General features: G+C 41.1%; 1 protein-coding gene across 2 annotated transcripts in view; it reads right to left on the reverse strand.

The window, feature by feature from the left end:
- Positions 1-129: 129 nt before the first annotated feature.
- Cyfip1 (cytoplasmic FMR1 interacting protein 1) overlaps positions 130-19,529 on the reverse strand; it is an 89,647-nt gene continuing 70,247 nt past the window's right edge. For both annotated transcript variants that reach the window (XM_028789213.1, XM_028789214.1), the window contains exons 23-31: positions 17,072-17,159; positions 11,710-11,853; positions 7,924-8,014; positions 5,574-5,704; positions 4,941-5,013; positions 4,208-4,302; positions 3,155-3,393; positions 2,538-2,685; positions 130-837 (exon numbers count right to left, since the gene is read on the reverse strand). In XM_028789213.1, coding sequence (XP_028645046.1) covers positions 673-837; positions 2,538-2,685; positions 3,155-3,393; positions 4,208-4,302; positions 4,941-5,013; positions 5,574-5,704; positions 7,924-8,014; positions 11,710-11,853; positions 17,072-17,159 — 1,174 coding nt within the window. In that variant the 3' untranslated portion in view covers positions 130-672. The remainder of the gene's footprint in view (positions 838-2,537; positions 2,686-3,154; positions 3,394-4,207; positions 4,303-4,940; positions 5,014-5,573; positions 5,705-7,923; positions 8,015-11,709; positions 11,854-17,071; positions 17,160-19,529) is intronic.

A 19,529-nucleotide genomic window follows, 5' to 3' on the forward strand; every position in this document is an offset into this window, starting at 1 on the left:
CCTGCCCACACCTGAATGTTAAGTTCTAGTTATATTTGAAAGATGTCATGATCTTGTCCTACTGAAAACATCAGATGAAATGTGGGTATGTACAAGGATAGATACATCTCATGCTAATGAACAAAGGCAAACAGATTGCATTAATTTTTATTTCTCTAATCATTAAGTCATACCTCACAAATCAGACTCACTTTTGGATTTACTTGAACAGAGAAAACAAATTTTACTATCTGGCATAAAAGGGAACAGTGACTTAGAAAAGATTTCCTAAAAGGTCATCAGAAAAATCCCTAAACAAAGCTAGTCATTAAATTTAAAAGTAATTGGTAGGGTTTTTTTTTTTTTTAAATACAGTTAGTTGGTATTATGCTCTTACAGGATAATGAGTGAATTTAGCATTTTATAACTAGCTACTGGGATATTCAGCATGAAAATATTTGTTAAGACCATACTGGCAACAACTAGTAACCATATTCTCAGATTTCCCAATTCCAAAGGCATATACAATTTTAGTATAGAAAAATAAGTAAGTTTTATAAAGTTAAGCTTTCAGATCAAAAAGTACCCCCTTAAGTATGTTCAGACATAATGGAAAATAGCCCCTAAAAATTTCAATATAGTTTACATAAAGACAAACATGCCATCATTACTGGGGTGCTGTGAGCTTAGCCCTCAGCTGCTGGCTAGGGACTGGTGGATGGGTGGCTGGAAGCAGCGTACATGTTCCACAGGTGTGCTCTCCCCATCGCCAGATTTCAAGTACTTGTCCAGGATAGTGATGATCTCATCATTCAGAATCTGGAATTTTCGAATCCTCTCCACCATCTTCTTCAATGGCTACAATGAGATCAGACTGGTGTATTTATTGTACTTTAAAATTCAAGGATTCTACTTCAGAAAAGTTACAGAAAATTAAATTGACCCCTACCATCTTTCTAATATCACAGTTGGAATAGTGAAAACATTTCCAATTTAAATTCACCTTGTAATCTTGGTATTGCTAAGTATAAAACTTAAAAACATGTTCAATCATTTATCAGTTGCCTATTGGTCAGGAGAGGTGGCTTATGTCAGTATTTTACTACTCAAGATGAAACAGGTTTACTTGAGTTCAAGGCCAGCCTGGGTACATTGTGAGTTCCAGGTCATGCTGGATGACCCTTTCCTCAAACCCAAAAGCAAACAAAGAAAAAGAACCTATGAGCCAAATGCTGGACTATTAATATATATTAATATATATAATAAAGTGTTTATGCAGATAGTGTAAGTTAATAAGATGTTAGTTTAACAGGTCTATGGAGAAGATGCTTGAATCTTCTAAGTCTGGATAAAGATGACAAACAGAACTGAAAGCATTGCTGGTTCTGCCCACACAGGAGGTAAATGTGAGAAGAATAGGCTGGAATGAAGAATAGGCTGGAGACTTAATGGGAAGCTCTAATAACCCAGGGTGACAGTGAACCACAGCAAATCTTCAATCGTTAAACAAAAAAGAAGCTTGTCATGTAACACAAGAATGCCAGTCTTAAATGTCTGACTCCAAGGCCTTCAATTATCAGAAAATATGTGTTTCATATATAATGTGTTATATAAAATAACAAGACATTATAATTTGAATATACCCGCCAAGATTTTAAGAATCAAATTAAAACTAAGAAAGAATTTTGAAAGTAAAAATTCTGGCTTACTTAACCTGAAATGAATTGGTTATCTCAAAGACATAACAGAAGAAAATTTTCTGGTTATATTCCAGAGAGCCAATAAAGGAGGTACAGAAACTAGAATAACCATTCACACATGCCCACATTGAATTTCTTTGCACCTATGGATAGTCTTGAGTGACTTCAAGAGAACTCTTGGATTGTCTATACAAACCCAGTCTAATAATTTAAGCAGAAAAGTTTCCTAAGTTGACAGGAAGGATGTGGTCAAGTGGGTGGTGCCCTGTCATTTGAAGGGGCCATGTGGAAAGCATGTGAGGAAATGAGCTGACAGCAGGAACTGAACCTTGTTTCTATGGTTACAATTCAGCCAGTGACTAAAAGGAGACTGAAAGCACATTCATCCTTCAAGGCCTCCAGGGAAAACACACTCCTTTTAGCTTTGTGAGACTAAGCAGGGGAATCAGCTGAGCTATGGAGATGTTGAAAAGTGAGATGATCAATTAAACCCACTGTGTTTAGTTCTGGGAGCAACTGAAAACTAATACAGCAGTAAGTCATGGAAAGCAGAAGAAAGTTTAACAATAATCTTCTAAAGGGAAAACACTTGAGAACATGAGTAAGATTACAAAAAGGTAATAAAAGCAATTTAAAAACCACATGGTTTGGAAGCTAGAAGACTAGAATAGTGTGTCAACAATCTGGAAATGCAGGTAAGGTAAGTAGATCGAATTACCTTAAAAAGAAAAAGGAAATAGTATTAAAAAAAACCTTTCTGGGTTATGTTTTGTTGCAGTATGTTTATGTTTGAATTTTACGTTAGGATAATGAGCATTCTTCGCCTAGACAAACGTGTAAAAGATTTTGTCCACATACCACATTTTTGATGATCTCATCCTTGCCATCGTGTTTCTGAACTTTGAGAAGATGATAGCAGAAATCCAACACAGCGAAGCGCCGCTGCTGTCCAAGAAGTACGATGATCATGCAGCCAGCCCAGTGGAGCCCATCTCCAAAACACTGCCTAGAAGCACCAAGCAAGAAGGAGAATGAACAAACAGGTGGATGCTCATGAGTGTCTCCAAAGGACAATAATCAGGCTACATTAGTTCCTTTGTCCACAGTTTCTCAGATAGGAGAAAGACGAGCACAAAAAATTTTCAAATTTTTGATAATGCCAATTTTGGGTTCCTCTAGCATGCTATTTCATGGATCACAGACCTGCAGAGAATAACTTTATGGTTCTGCCACCCAGAAACAGGAATGTGCAATTTGCTTTCAGTTACTTTAGATTCAAATAATTACCAGACACTCATACTAAATCCTTTCTTTGGCATCAAAGAAGGAGCCACACCTCAGTGGCATTAAACCAGTAGAATGTTTTGTGTACTTTCTAAGTTTTACATCTGTACTGACTTCACACTCCTTTCAGCAACCACCTCCCTTGCCAGTTCTCCCACTCTTCCAAAGAGTCACAGAGCACACACACTTACTCCACTGTAAACTCGTGTGTCCCTACAGGAATGCAATAAACAAACTGCATGGCACTCCACAGTCTGTGAAACTCCACACACTCATCCACATGCATGACCCCATTGCTGGGCAGGGGACCACGCCAGATGGGATCATCCAGAAAGGTCCGGATCCGTGTCAGGATGACTTCAAACATGGACAGACCACAGCAGAGCCGCTCCTTGGTCAGCAAGTCCCCCTCTCTTGCAATTGCAATTTGCTGCAAAAGGTACATGGAGTATTACAAGCCGTGATAGAATACTGAAGGGCTAAAAACAAACGCCCGCCAGTCTGCTTATTCTGCAGTAGACAGAACATGCTAAGTTGGCATTAACAGGTTATATCAGCTATTACCTATATTCTAAAGGTTAAAATACGGAAGTCTAGAAGAGTGAAGTACAGCCATTTGGAACTGCAAGCAAGTTTGCCTCCAGGTCACATGACAATTCCCAAAGACGTTTCTAGTGGTCACAAAAAAAAATCTACTGGCATCTCCTGGGTAAAAGCCAGCAATGCCACCGAAGAGAGTCCATAAGACAACCTCAAACAAAAACAAAAACTCCGGTTCAAATGCCAGATCTAAGGTAAACTTCATTCTGATACTTTGCCTTTTGTCACAGTTTCTTCTAAGAACCCCTATTAAAAAGTTTTGGGGCAGTGGTGATGCATGCTATTAATCCCAGCACTTAGGAGGCAGAGGCAGGTGGACCACTATGAGTTTGAGGCCAGCCTAATCTATAGAGCAAGTTCCAGGACAGCCAGAGAAACAGAAACCCTATCTCAAAAAGAAAAAAGAAGAAAAAAAATAACAATTGTTCATGAAAGGGTAGAGTATGAAAGCACACAACATATGAGTACATCTTTGTTCCTGAGATACATGTTAAGCCTTTTCTGCATACCATCTCTAATCCTCCCAACTCCTGCAACGGTCTTAACCTCACAATAACTTCTGGCTGCTTCCAACCTCTCTACTGGCCTGATGTGAATTTCCACCCAGTATACAAACCCTAGCATATAACCATAGCATCCATTACCTGTGGGGTCCCCAGCCTTTCAATCAGCGGGACAAGATGCAGTGGGGCATACTTGGATTCTAGTCGTTTCATTTTGGCATCAACTCTCTCCCCCTCTGTATTGGAAAATACATTATTAAGCTCTGTCCTCATGTAAGATTTTAAAATTGCCAAAGTTTAATTTCTAACAGAAACTTAAAGATTCCGTTAACTCCATGGATACAGATTCTCTTTGGAAAGAGTATATTGTAGTATATTAAAATGGCTCATTTGTAATTTTAATTCAAGCTAACAGATTTACTTACGCAATGTAACCATTTACAATCTGCTTTCAGCTTGGAGTACTGTAACTTTTCATGCAATTATCAACAGAATAGGGGAACATAGAAGAGTTTATATCTAATGTGCCATTTTCAAAATTCTCTGAAAATTCTAAACATGATCTAAAGCAAAACAGTGCAGTGAACCTCTTTGCTCATCCACTGTGACAACTGTCAATTTGGTGGCCATTCTTTTATTACCTCCACTTATTCTGTTTCTGTGTTATTTTGAAACAGATCCTAGATATCATTATAGTTATAAATGCTTGAGTTCATGAATTCTAACAAGGTTAGACACTCCTCACAAAGACTCCCTGGGTATGACTACACAGGCACCAACACACCTGAACATTGGCCTTTTCTCTGGGTGCACAGTGTAGTAAGTACGACTTCTTTACATGCAATGTGAACTCTGGTTTATGATGCAGACTCACCTTTTACGTGGACTCGAGGTAAGATATTCTGGAAAGGAGCTGCATGTAACAGGTCACAGACTTCTTCTAAAGACTAAAACAGAGTAGAAAAAGTCATCCCAGGAAAGGTATCCCAGTGAAAAGAAAAGTTACACTTTTTCCAGTTAGAATAAAATAAACACTGAATTGTCCAGAGAATTTCCCGGAATAGTTTTAATGTCCCATTGAGCTACTTTTTTGGTCCACTGGAAAAACACTCTTTTAAACAAAGAAACATGATATTCTTGTTTTCTAAATATAAGGAACCAATAAACAGCTACACTGCCCACTTCATACCCTTACTAAAGAGGGGTGTAGAAAGCACAAAAGAGAAAAAAAAAGAAAAAACTTTAGGGCTGGAGAGATGGCTCAGCGGTTAAGACATTAAGAACACTGACTGCTCTTCCAGAGGCCCTGAGTTCAATTCCCAGCAACCACATGGTGGCTCACAAACATCTGTAACAGGATCCCATGACCTTTTCTGGTTTATCTGAAGACAGCTACAATGTATTCATATGTAATAAATAAGCAAATCTCTTTAAAAAAGAAAAGAAAATTTTATCACCAGCAGTGAAAACTTTGGCTCAACTAGGGTGGGCTGAACTGAGAACTCACCAGGCTTTGCTCAATGAGCAGGCAGAAGAGAACAGCATTTCCCACCTCCCGCAGGTTCTGGAAGCATACGGTTTTCAGCTCTGCATACTCCACAATGTCCTTCAGCTGGTGGTGGAAGAACTCTAGGATGCCTGTGGCAGCAGAAGTATGTGTCAGGGATTCAGGCACAGTGCTAGCACCTGCCATTCTGACAGTGCTTGACTATGGAGATTGCTAGATGCTTCCACCAATGATGGTTTCTATCACCTGGCACATCCTCAACAGACCATAGGCCTACCCTCTGACACCCTGCTCAGTCAACTCCGTATGTTCAGAGAAGGCAATTATGACAGAGAATGCCAACATACCAGAAGAATAAAGGAGAGTCCAGTGCATCATCTCTAGTGGATTCAGATAAGACATTTGATAAACTCAGTGGACCTCTACAGGTATAGATAGTAGTGTGGCTAATTTGATAAAGGGTATAAAAACCCTGCAGTTCATTTCATATTGGTGGGAAAACCTGGCATACTTTTTCTCTGAGTTCCCACAGTATTTAAGTCATCTTTGTCAATGCCTGGACAACATAACATGGCCCAAGGACACAGAAGCCAACATGGCTAGCATGAGTCATACCTACACTGCCAAACTGGTCCAACCTAAGAGCTGAAACTACCCTAAGAACAAAGTTGGATTTAACACACTTCAATTTAACCACATAAGCTTACGCAGGTCAGCCCTGAATGTCTTCTTAAGGATTCACTCTCCTGCTCACGTCAGAGTTCATGCCTCCTGTTCCTCCTATCTCCCACTTGTCAATAATATAACTACTAGCTACCCAGTGTAGTAGAGACCCGTTCACCTGGGCCATCCCTCAACAAGTGTGAACAAAGTTAATGCTGTGAATCTGACCTAATGGCTTTCTCCTCAGCATTTAATTTTTCATCTGTAGTTTTATTACCTTAAGATTACTTATCTGCTTTCTGTCAATGAACTGAACTATGATTCTTCTAAGCCAGGTCCATGCTGATGGTTATTTTCTTTTATGATGGCAGAGTAGTTCCCGCCAATGCCAACTATATGTGGGAGCTCAGCCACATCAGCAGGCTAGTCATCAGGATGGCAGCACGAGTTATTCATGTGTAGCCTCACATACATTAACAAGACTAGACTAGAGGAGCACGTGGGTGGGAAGAGTAGCAAAGCCTACTTCTATGGGTATATGGTGTTTGCAGATGACTAGATTATGAAGTTGTAATGAACAAATTCATCTCTTGATAATGGCATTACTAGGAGGTAAGGTAAGATGGGGCCTGGTTGGAGGAAGCCTGACACTGGGAGTATGTTCTTGGGTGCTATATTTTGCCCTGGACTCTTCTATAAGCCTTTTCTCTACTTCTTGTCTGCCAGAAAGCAAACAGTCTCTTTAATATGCTGCCATTGTGATGTTTTGCCTGAAAACATGGAACCAAGTGTTCATGAACAGAACTCTCTGAAACTCAGCTAAAATAAATCATTCTTGCCCTAAGTTGCTTTTCAAGGTATTTGCTCATAGTGATACAGAACGAACTAATTGATGCCAACTTTGGAGAAAGAATACTATCAGGTAAGGGTTCATAAAAGGCAGTGTATCTCTCTCTCTCTCCTTCCCTCCCTCCCTCCCTCCTTTCCTCCCTCCCTCCCTCCTTCCCTCTCCCTTTTTTTTTTGGAGACAGAGTTTCTCTGTGTAACACTGCTTGTCCTGGAATTTGTTTTATAGACAAGGCTGGCGTTGAATTCAGAAATCTGCCTGCTTCTCCCTCCCAAGGGCTGGGACTAAAGGCATGTACCATCACTGCCCAGCTATAAAAGGCACTTTTAAGTGACAAAGAACTCTGTAGAGTCGAGGTTGATCCTAAAGCAATGCTGAGATCATTATGGATATTTATTTGGATGGCCCGAGCCAGATAAGGCAGAATGTTTTACAGACCAACAAGACTATCTCTAAGGGCAAGAGGCCAGAGGGAGGGTATAGGAAGTAGAGCCTTGTTGCTGTTTTAAAAATGCCTTTTCCCAAAAAGAGGGCAATAGGATCTGGTAGTTAAGCTCCCTCTGCTTTTCTTGGTAGGCATATATTTTCAGCATCTGGGATAACAATATGTTCAATACTCCATTATCAAAATCCTTGCTAGCTGAAAAGCTGGGTTCCTCAGTTCTTTAGCTGCAAATAATGACCCCAAAGTCCCACACACTTGCCTGCTACCTAGTTGTAAGGTGTGTTTGTTTGTTCTACTCTAAACAGGCAAATTCTGGTTTGGGCTTCTTTCGAATCTGATCCTTCTCTATAGCTTCCAACTTGATTCCCTTCTCATGAGGGCTGGACTTTGCTCACCAGGAGAGCCGTACTCATGTCGGGGAAGGCGGCAGATCTTGGGCATCACTTCCATCAGGGTTTTCACATACTGCAGGATTGTGCCTTGCAGCTGCAAGAGACAAAGACTGTTAGCTATCTCCCTCCATTCCCATGGAAGGCCCTGGTAAGTGTGTGCTCTGAAAACCAGTCAAGCAAAATACAGTTAGGACCAAGACTGTAGAATCAGTTTGGCTAAGGAATGAAATCCCACCTGTGAAAAGAGAGCACCCTCTACTGGGTGTCTATAGAGACAACTATGTTCACACTCTTCATGTCTTTCTAAGACATGAAGTAGCCAGGAAATAGAACAGCAGAGTTCACATTCCCATGTAGCTTCCACGGTGACCCACTGTCAACACCAAGAGTGCCAGCGGCTCCAGAAGCAATAGCCCTTAGAAGACAGATTCTATTTCCTCTGACAGGCTTAGGATAGCTTCCAGGCTAGACCATGTCACCTTTGTGTTTAGCCATATGTGTTTAGTTGCATTCCTAATTTTCTCCCCAAACTTTCAAGTATTTCAGGGCAGAATAGTCCATAAACTGTGAATGGTGCCCAAGATCATGGATATGCAAATGACCAAACTCATCTACATTCTAGTTAAGTGTGATGGTTGAGATGAAAATGGCCCCTGTAGGCTCATCTACTTGAATGTTTAGTTACCAGGGAGTTGGAATATCTGAAAAAGAGCAGAAAGATTAGGAGGTGTGGCCTTCTTGGAGGAAATATATTGCTAGGCATTCATTAGGTTTTGGGTTTTCAAAGCCCAGTGCTGATGTTTCTGCCTGCTGCCTGATGATCGAGTTCTCAGCCAGTTCTCTAGCACCATGCCCGCCCAATGTGCTGCTTCATTCCCTGCTGTGATAATAATGAACTAACCCTCTGAAACTGTAACCAAGCCTGCAATTAAATGCTTTATTTTATGAGAATTGCCTTGGTCATTCATGGTGGATCCTCACAACAATACAACAGTAAGTTATAACTAACAACGATATAACAGTAACTAACCTATGTTATAACTCAACAACTTCTCAGAGTTGTTAACCTTTGCTACGTCTTAAGTTCAAGACAATGTCGTGTCTTTGATGTACTGAGATTGTATTCAGGTGGCCACAAATTCAGATTCAAACTTTTTTTTTCCACTTAGTGGGCTGTACAGCATAGTTTGATGTCAACTTAAGACAAGCTAGAGTCGTTTAGGAAGATGGACTCAATTGAGATAATGCTTCCATTAAGATTGGCCTGTAGGCAAGTCTACATGGTATTTTCTTGATTGATGATTGATGTGGGAGGGCCCACTCACTGTTGACAGTGCCACCCTGTGGCCAGATGGTCCTAGGTGCTATAAGAAAGCAGGCTGAGCAAGCCACCACGAGCAAGCTAGCACTTCTCCAGATCTCTGTATCACTTCCTTGCTACAGATTCCTGCCTTGAGTTCTTGCCCCAACTCCCTTCAATGATGGGCTGTGATTGAATTGCAAAAGTTAAAATAGGTCCGTTCTTCCCAAGTTGCTTTTGGTCATAGTGTTTTATCACAGAAATAGAAACCCTACCCTAACTAAAACATGGGCATATCATGGAAAACATGAAAATCTGTACCTAAGGAAATACACTTTCCCAAAAAGATTAATTAGGGAAGAGGTTACAACTCAATGATGGTGTACACGTGTAAGACCCGTTCAACTCTCAGCACCACAAACAAAAACAAACAAGCAAACAAACAAATAAATGTAAGGAGAAACCACTGAAGATTTTAAAACATTCCTTTTCAGTGAATAATAATAAATTATGAGGGATGAGAAGATAACTCAATCCATAATGTGTTTGCCATGCAAGAATAAAGATCTAAGTTCAAGCCCCAAAACATACATTAAAAAAATAAATAAATACAAATAATAAAGAGGGAACAGTGCAGCACATTTGTAATCTCAGCACTGGTAAGATGGAGAGAGGTGGTTCCCTGGGTTTGTTGGTCATCCAGTCTAGCCTTCTTGATTAGTCCCATTCCAGTGCAATACTCTCCTCATAAAACAAGGTGGGAGCAACGGACATGGCTTGTGGGTAAGAGTGCCTGGTCTAAAAGCATAAAGATCTGAGCTCATATAGCCTCTACATGCACACACACACACGGAGAAAGAGAGAGATAGACAGAGACAGAGACTGATTATGAATAAAAACCAGAAGTCCACTGTGGCCTATAAATGACATCATTTCCCCTTTTCAAAGACCTGTACTAGAAGGCTTTATACTGGCTAATTTTACTTATTAACACAAGCTTCAGTCATTGGAGAGTAGGAAAACTCAACTGAGAAACTGCTTCAATAAGACCGGGCTATAGACATACAGACAAGCCTGTAGAGTATTTTCTGGATCAGTGATTGATGTAGGAGGGCCCACCCTATTGTGGGTGGGGCCACTCCTGGGCAGGTGTTCTGAGTTCTATGGGAAAGCAGGCTGTAAACCACGAGGAACAAGCCAATAAACAGCACCCCTCCATGGCCTCTATATCAGCTTTTGCCTCCAGTTTCCTGCCCTGCTTCAGTTCCTGTCCTGATTTCTTTGATGATGAACAGTGCTGTGGAAGTAGAAGCCAAAACAAACAAACAAACCCCTTTCTCCTCATTTTGTCTTGGGTTTCTCATAGCAATTGTAACATAAGACAGGCTTCTGTGCAGATGGCAACGTGTACAACTCTGACCTCACTGAGTTACACATGTGCATCTAAGCCCTTTTCTCACATTTGTTCCAGAACAAAAGCACATACCACTTGCCTCACTAACTATGCAGCTCACGCTCATCTGTCAGGAGCCTTCTCTTTTGAGCACTTGTGAAGAATGGCACACAGCTGAAGCACCCTACAGTGGCTGTCCCTGGCCACCATGAATGCCTGAGGGTCTGTAAACTTCCTGTAGTCAGTACGATCTCCATTTACCTCTATACAATGTTTCCTAGAGATTTGTGTTTTATGAAAACCCATACTTCACAAATAAAACCAAGAATATTTATTTATAGAATTAGAAGCTAGAGAGATGGCTCTGATTAAGAACACTTGCTCATTTGGGCCAGAGGACCCTCATTTGGTTCCCAGCATCTACTTATCTAGCACAGACAACCACAACAGAAAAAGACTGGAGAAAGCAAACTGTGGCAAGCATCTTTTGATTGGGGCTTTTGTCTTCTACTTTGTTTTTCATCCCCCTCAAGTCTAGGGTAACAGTGGTGGTCTTTGGTAAGACAGGAATCACTTCTGCATATAAGAAGAAACATTCTCTTATAATAATAAGTGGTTATTAAACATTCCTGAAGCCTGGTATGGTGGTACAGATTTATAATATTAGCAGTCTAGAAGCCGAGGCAGGATGACTGATGACTGAGGCCAGCTTACACTAAATATACTGAGACTATATCTCAGACAGGCAGAAACAACAAAAAATTATAAATCAGTCCTATAACTTCAATCTTTCCATTTAGGAGACTGTGGGTATTATTTGTAAGAGACAGGTTGGATTTTGCTAGGTTCTCTAGGCTGGCCTGCAACCCCTGGGTTTAAGCAAAACTCCCGCCTCAGTCTCCTGAGAACCAGGCAGTACAATGACATACTGTTATATCCAGAACCATCCTCTTTAGTTAGGCGAAATGTCCGAAGCTAAGTTGAAGCATTTTTCTGTTAGAGACATACTTCCCAGACAGAAATCGAACACTCCCATGGCTGACTTTGTCTACCCAGTGACTTCATGCTACAGGGAAACCATTCCGGGAAAACTCACCAGGCTCTTGACAACCTTCAGCAGCTCTTCCATGACTACTGCAATGCCCTGGTAGCCAAGCAGCCGGCAGATGACTTGGAAGTGAGGAGGTCCCACAAAGTTCCGGTAGCTGCCATAAATGCTGGAGTAGGCTAGGTTCAAAGCCTGGGGAAAAGAGAACAGAGTGTTCAACACCATTCTCACACATTCATGCAGATGGCAGTCGGAGATGTGTTCAATTTTTACCACATCGTAAGACAAGGAGCCACTTCCCTTGTAACCTATACTGCCCTTACTGATGCGGAGGTTTTCACCTTTTTAAAGAGGAACCTGGAAGCAGAGAAACTAATGGTATAGTGGATAGTGGATGCCAACTCTAAGGGAGGCAGAAGGTACTCAGGAGCTGACAGGAACAGTCCCTAGGGGTAGGTGATAAAAGATTTTCATGCAGGAAGGACCCGGTATGGACAGCAGGGAGGTGCCGAATTGAAGGATTTCATTTGCTTCAATGTATTTCCTAAATTTCTCTTAAAACTTCTCTGATCTGATGGCTTCTGCCCTCACACAGCATTGTGGTAATGGCACCACTACTCCTGTGTTATATCCTGGTGCTGGGGACTTGAATTCAGATCCTCATGTCTGCACAGGAAGCACTCTTACCCACGGAGCCACTTCCACAGCCTGCCTTTTAAAAAATTAGTTTCTAGTTTGAGTTTGCTATGTCTATGATTTCAACTCCAGATTTAAATTTTCTTTGAGTTTATTTTGTAGCTCAGGATATGGTCTAGACTGGTAAAAAAAAAAATGAGTTTTTGTTTCTGTGTAGAAGCTCTCCTTGGCATGTAAACAGGCAGAATTGGCATATCCTAAGTATTTTCCCCAGGAATGTCCTTTGCTCTGAAGTCTACCTTATCTTGCAGTAATATAGCCACATCTGCTTTGTTTTGACTGATACTTGTATCTTCTCTTCTCACCTTTACCTTCTGATATCATAAACTGAAACCAAGCCAAGCTGAGCACATAGTTTTGTTTGTTTTGATGCTGAGAATCAAACCCAAGACCTCATACACAGTAAGCACATATCTACCACCGGCTCCACACTGGTCCCAATAGTCTTTTCATCCATTCTGCCAATCTCTAGCTTTTTAATGTATTTAGGCTGTTTATAGTTCAGTACATTTACACATCGGGATTGTGAGGTATAAGCCTATTGTTCTCATTTTCTGCTTGCTCTTTGTTTCCTATTTTTCAGTTTCAGTCTTCCTGCATTCCCACTGGGTTATTGAAAACAGTTTTTAGAATTCTATTTTGGGGCTGGAGAGATGGCTCAGTGGTTAAGAGCACTGTCTGCTCTTCCAGAAGTCCTAAGTTCCGATCCTAGCAGCCACATGGTGGCGGTTCACAACCATCTATAATGGGATCTGATGCCCTCTTTGGAATGAAGGTACACATGTAGATTGAGTACTCATACATAAAATAAATAAAGTCTTTTAAAATATATAATAAAAAATAGAATTGCATTTTGACTCATAGTCGATATTTTCCTAAGTCTACTGTTGCCAGCACTTGCCACTTTGACCTTTCGGTCCGTCTGTCCTCCTTCCATTTACTACTGTTTAGCATTCCCTGTGCAGCCAACAAGAACCTCATGAAGGCTACAAGGATTTCAGAGTGCAAGAAAGGGCATAGCACATCTGAAGAAGGCCCTTTTTGTATCTCCTAGGAGCTTACTCCTTAAAATATTCATTGTGTTACTAACTGATGAGGTTTTGTACATCTGATTAACACATGATTAACATGGTGTGTAAGCTTGGTTAGGTCAGTTAGGTAAACACACTTTCTATAATAACTGATTTTCTCTGATAGGTTTCAGAAGACAGAGCTGGTTACATAGGTAGTATGTGCCTACCTCCCAGCCCCAGGGAAGCCTTTGACCTGAAGATTTGGATGTTTTCTCCTCCCTGGGCAGAAACATGTGACATATCTGTTTAGCCTCTGAAGGAAAATTCACCTCCATCTGATTCATCTTTTACTGTGTGGACCTTGCTTTGTCCTCCTGTTGCAAGCCATGAACATAAATGACTATGCGCCCTGAGTCCTTCATGAATCTCAGATGCATTACTTGTCATGAACCTGTAAAACAGTCTGAGCCTATGCTGTTCATAGAAGACTGGCTACACAGAGCACTCCAAGAACAAAGACCCTGCCTGTGGAGGGCCAACCCCTACAGTCTCATCAGATCACATCACACTTGAAAGAAGCATAATCACATCAGGTCAGATGACCTCCACCTCCAGGTCTTCCTTGAAGTCTACCACTGTGCTTCAAAGACTAGGGATTCTGAGTAAGATACCTGGTTGATAAGAGGTTCATTGGTTGAAAAACAACAAAACCCGAAAACTATTAGTGAAATGGATTGACTTCATGTTGCAAGTGACAATTTTCACTCCCAGAGTAACCTTGCCTGTGGCCGGTGGCTGTTTAGTTACTCTGGGTGAAACACTGGGTGTTTAGTTACTCAATGGATTACGCTAATCTCAAAGAGGAATGGGGAGACTGCTCTGATTCTGAGAGGGCAAAGTTGTAAATGTTGTACTTAAAATATTTAGGCTCTGAGGATGTCCAAACTCATAGCTCCACTCAAGATACTCTTGGCTAAGTCTCAACCAGAAGACAACAGATGGCAGCCTGACAAAGCCTGATCTAGGTCCACTGGGTTCTATAATGTGAGGTGAGATCTATAGATCTGCTTCTGGATGATTCCACAAGCATCCAGGAACATAACAATCACTGAGGACACATCCAGGAGCACAGAAGAGATAGGAAAGGAAAGGATTAGAAACACCTTCCTGTGCCAGGCATGGTGGTACATGCTTGTAATCACATCTGAGAAGCAGCAGCAGAGGGGTCAATAGCTCAAGGTCCATAGAGTGGGTTCAAGGCAAGTCTATGCTGCATGAGACCCTGACTCAAAAAAGAAAAAGTCCTTCAGATTATTTTTTATTCTATTTCTCAGATCTAACAAAAGTGTTTATTATTTGCAGGCTGTCCTAGTTTTGTTTTTGTTTTTGCAGTTTGGTAGAAACTAGAGTTATCTGAGAATAAGTAACGGCATGTGTGTATGTGTATATAAGATGCTTGGGGCCTGCTTATCAAAGCTTTCCTCCTTCCATCCAATATTCTGTTGGTCTGTGTGAAGTTATTGGAGCTTGTTGGAATTCCTTTCATCCAGCAAGAGTGTGTGTGTGTGTGTGTGTGTGTGTGTGTGAATTTTCCCCTTTCTTACTAGCCCCAGAGAATTAAGTTTTGCTCCCTCAGATGTCTGCTGAGTGACTAATTGCCAACTCCACACTCATCTCTCCTTGGTTAACCCTATGCAGTCAAAGCTGGACTTTAACATTCTGCTTCTGGATGAAGCCACAGGCATCCAAGAACACTGTGTTGAAGAACCCTGGACACAGATGGAAGTTCAACAGTCAGTGGGGAAAATTAAAGAGTCAATATTTATTAATATTAATATGAGATGAAGAAAAGAGAAATAGAGAAACAGGCACAGGTCAGGAAGTCTCAGTGTGACTTACCAGCACCTGGGTGAAGGTGGTACACAGTAGTGGGTAGAGGGAGGGTCAAATTCTGACAAGTTGAAGCAGCAGCAGACTTGGCTTAGGCAGGCAATGCACAGGGAAAAGTTGCCCTACTTCAGTCACCAGCAGCAGATCTCAATCAACTGAGGCTAACCCTCCAATCTGATAACTCTGAGCCTGAGGTGGGAAAATGGATCAAACCAGGAGCCAGCAATCTGTCATTGACTGCTGTGGGGTCTGGAATTTAAGCATTCCAGAGTACACACAATACTCACAGCCATACTCTCCCATAAGCATGATTAACAGAAGTTTTTCAAAATATGAAGACGGGTCCTTTTTCTACACACACTTCACACGTGTGCTTGCTTCCCACACCCCTAATGCACACGGAAGACACCTTCTAGCTAAAACCTTGCCTGGAGACTGCAAAGCTAAGCGTGATCAACAGAAGCTCCCAGTGTGCAGAACCATACTGCTGCCAAGGTCAAGACAGCTCTGATGGACATCAGGCTCTTTTCTAATACACATTCCCTGAGGACTTAAAAAGTGCTGCAAAGGACCAGTGAGAAGGTTCAGTGGGTAAAGGCCCTTGGTCTCAAGCCTGACAACCTGAATCTAATCCCCAGAATCCACATGGAAGAAAGTGAATTATATTAAACCTGAAAAAGAAATCAGAAGCACTTACTTACTGCTTCATAAACTACAAGAGGCAGGAACTGCAAACTCACTCTCTGAGGCACACAAATGACAATGGTCCAGTAGCAAAAACTAAAGACCAATTTCCTTGGTGAACAAACAGTAAATATCCTCAATAAAATTTGTACAAACCAAATTTAAGAATGTATTATGAAATGTCACCCATCATGGCCCAGATGATTTCATTCCACGGATGCAAATTTTGTTCAATGTATGCAAATCAGCAAATGTAATACAGGACAGAGCTAGATCTAATCACAAAATTGGAAACAACAAAAAACTCAAACATTGCAAAATTGATATGGAGGAAAAAATTCCCCCACCCCAAATAGCCAAAGCAATTCTTAATAGAGAGCAGTACTGGAGGTATCCTACTCCCTAGCCTCAAATTGTATTACAGAGCTATATGAAAAAAGACAGCATGGCATTGGCTAGGCTAAGCTAGAACAGAACAGGGAACCCAGAAATATACCCCACATAGATCCAGCCATCTATTTTTTTTTTTTAAAAAAAAAACTATCAAAAACATACAAGTAAAACTGGATATCCACATGTAAAAGAATGACTGTCTCCCAATACAAAATGCAATTCAAACTTGGGTCAACTCTTGATGTAAGATCTGAAATTCTCAAAGTAGAGGAAATAAGTAAAACACGCTAAAATACAATATAAGTAATACCTTCTGAAAAGGCCGTCAAAGATGCAGGAAATAACAAATGGGATTACATAAAATATATCTCTACAGCAGAAGAAATATCCAATATGAAGAGACAGGCTGTTATCTGGGAAGGGGAACCTCAACTAAGAAGCAAGTCTATGGGGTGTTTTATGATTAAAGATTAATGTGGGAGGGCCCAGCCCATTGGGGACAGTACCACCCCTGAGCAGGTAGACCTGGGTGCTATAGGGAAGCAGGCTGAGCAAGCGAGTAAACACATTTCTGTGTCCTTTCCTTCAGTTCCTGCCTCCAGTTTCTTGCTATGACTTCCCTTCAGGATGTACTACAATTGTAAGCTGAAATAAACACTGTCCCTTCATGATTTTGGTCAGGTACTTACCACAGCAATAGAAATCTCCCGTTACAAAAACAGAAAACAACTCACCTTGGATCCATGCAAATACTGGGGCTGTGCATTAGGTTGTTTGTCTCTTTGAAATTCCTGAGAAAATGGTAATACTGTCCGAACAAACCTAAATGAGATTGCAAAGGAAAATAAAGTTTAATAGTAATTCTTTACTTCAGAGGTTTTATTACGTATCTTAAATCTTTCTCCTAGTTAACTGGTAGGAGAAATATTTAAGATACATAATAAAATAAATAAAATAAATAAATAAATCAAATAGGGAAATTCTAGAAAGCCAAAACCCACAGAATTAAATATATATAAATATTCTAAAGTGCCATCAATAATTTTGTAAATCCAAGCCAGAGTAGGAACCTCTGCTGTCCTCCTACCTATAAACACATCTTCTAGTTCACAAAGGTTCTGGCCTACTAGCATCAAAAGTGTCTTGAATCTAATGCAATACTTCATACCTGCAATGAACACATTCTTGGCTTTGCTGAGTGCCAGAAACAGGTGAAGACAGAAGTCTACAACATGAGCAGTAACATCCTGGGTGGGTACTTACAGCACTAGTTCTGGACTACTAAGAAGCCAAGTAATGTATCCTTAACCTGACTCATTCAAGGCTGCATCTACATAATGAATCTAGCCCATTTAAAACTAAATTAAATTTCAAGCAAAAAACTTTCAAATTGCTGTTGAATCATAGAGCTGGAGAGATGGCTCAGCAGTTAAGAGCACTGGCTGCTCTTACAGAAGACTGGGTTCAGTTCCTTGCACCCATATATGGTGGCTCACGATCGTCTGTAACTTTGGTTTCAAGGAGCCAAATGTCCTCCTACATACATGAACTAGGCACACATGTGACACCAACACAAACATACAGGCAAATGTTCACACATAGAAAATATTCACACAGGTTTTCTGATGATGTACATCTATGAACTTCGTGAGCTCACATTGTAGTACAATAAATTAAAAAGGAAGTACCTTTCAATAGTCAGCAGAGAAACATGTGCACCTGAGAGCCCAGGAGCCTGCAAAGCCAAGTGTTTCACAGACAGAACGCAGTTAAGGGGCCAGATTCCCACCTAGTAACTGTGGGCTGCAAATCTTCCCAATTTGTATTCAGAAAAGAAAAGAAAAGAAAAGAAAAGAAAAGAAAAGAAAAGAAAAAGGGAAGGGAAAAGGGAAGGGAAAGGAAAGGGAAAAGGAAAAGGAAAGGAAAAGAGAAAAGAAAAGGAAAGGAAAAGAAAAGAAAACGAAAGAAAAGAAAGGGGGGAACCAACTGTGTAATCTTTCAAAAGGGTAGTGTGCTGCCGTGCTGAGGCATACTGATATCAGAAAAGTCCCACATACCCTCAGGCATTTGAACACTTGGTCCCCAGTCGATGACACTATTAGGGTAGGTACTGAGGGTGGAGCTTTGATGTTTCAAAGTCTCTGCTTCATGCCTTAAGATGCAAATCCTCATCTTGCTGTTCCAGCTGCCATGCCTGCCTGCTAGCATGCTTTCCCACCTGGAGGTGGACTCTTAACCCCTGGAACTACGGCCAAATAACCCCTTTTTTTGTTAAGTTGCCTTGGTCATGATGTTTTATCACAGCAACAGGAGAGTATCAGATGTACCCGGCATATACAATACTCACTGATAGCTTCTTGGATCACACCTGAGTCTATGCCAAAGATAAACCCTCAGAATAGGACAAGCATGATAGAATGACCAACTATGTGACATGTGACTATGAGAGTGAGGATGTAGGCTGAGTGACAGCAGAGGACAATCCGGGAGGGCAGTTGCTGGAGTTTTAGTGAGCATGGTCACATGGTAATAAACAGTTGGCCCCTTTCTGGCACATATCTTTCAGTCCATATCAGATGACTCAGTACTAGGAGGGTAACACATCTCCTGGATGGAAACCAGCCCACTCACTACCACTAAGAATCTCATCAAGATCTACTACCTGGGGAGGGATTTCCTGAATCTAGCCAGTTGGTCAGAAGTGAAGGGTAGACTGAATCACTAGTAGCCTAGTACTGAAATGAAGGCAGTCTTGTGAAATGGTATGCCCTTGGATACTAGAGTTCAGCAGGGTTGTCAAAATCCCTGAATAGGGAAATTGTTCAGTACCAACCCCCACGGCTGGAACTCCACACTAACTTGAAAGTCAAGTCTCAGCACTTAATTACCCTGTTTTGAGCTGAGCCAGCAGTTCCCTCCCCGTGTCTGCCCCATAAGCTCTGTGAGCTTCCTTAGTTACAGCTGCACAGTTACAGTTTTCACTAAACTTGCAGATTTGGGAGTATTGACTTAAATATTCTTTCCACTCCAAAGATAAGCTCTTACTAGAATTACAACTATAAGAACATGTGACATCCCACCACAGTTAACAGACACCACTCTCATTTTGTTCAGCAATTTTTTCTCTCCTAGCTTTGTGTTTCCCGCTGTAACAATTTTGAATTCGCTGGCTTTCTGCAAAACAGAATCTAA

Source organism: Grammomys surdaster, unplaced genomic scaffold (genome assembly GCF_004785775.1).
Source record: "Grammomys surdaster isolate TR1022 unplaced genomic scaffold, NIH_TR_1.0 125801, whole genome shotgun sequence".
Taxonomy (NCBI): Eukaryota; Metazoa; Chordata; class Mammalia; order Rodentia; family Muridae; genus Grammomys; species Grammomys surdaster.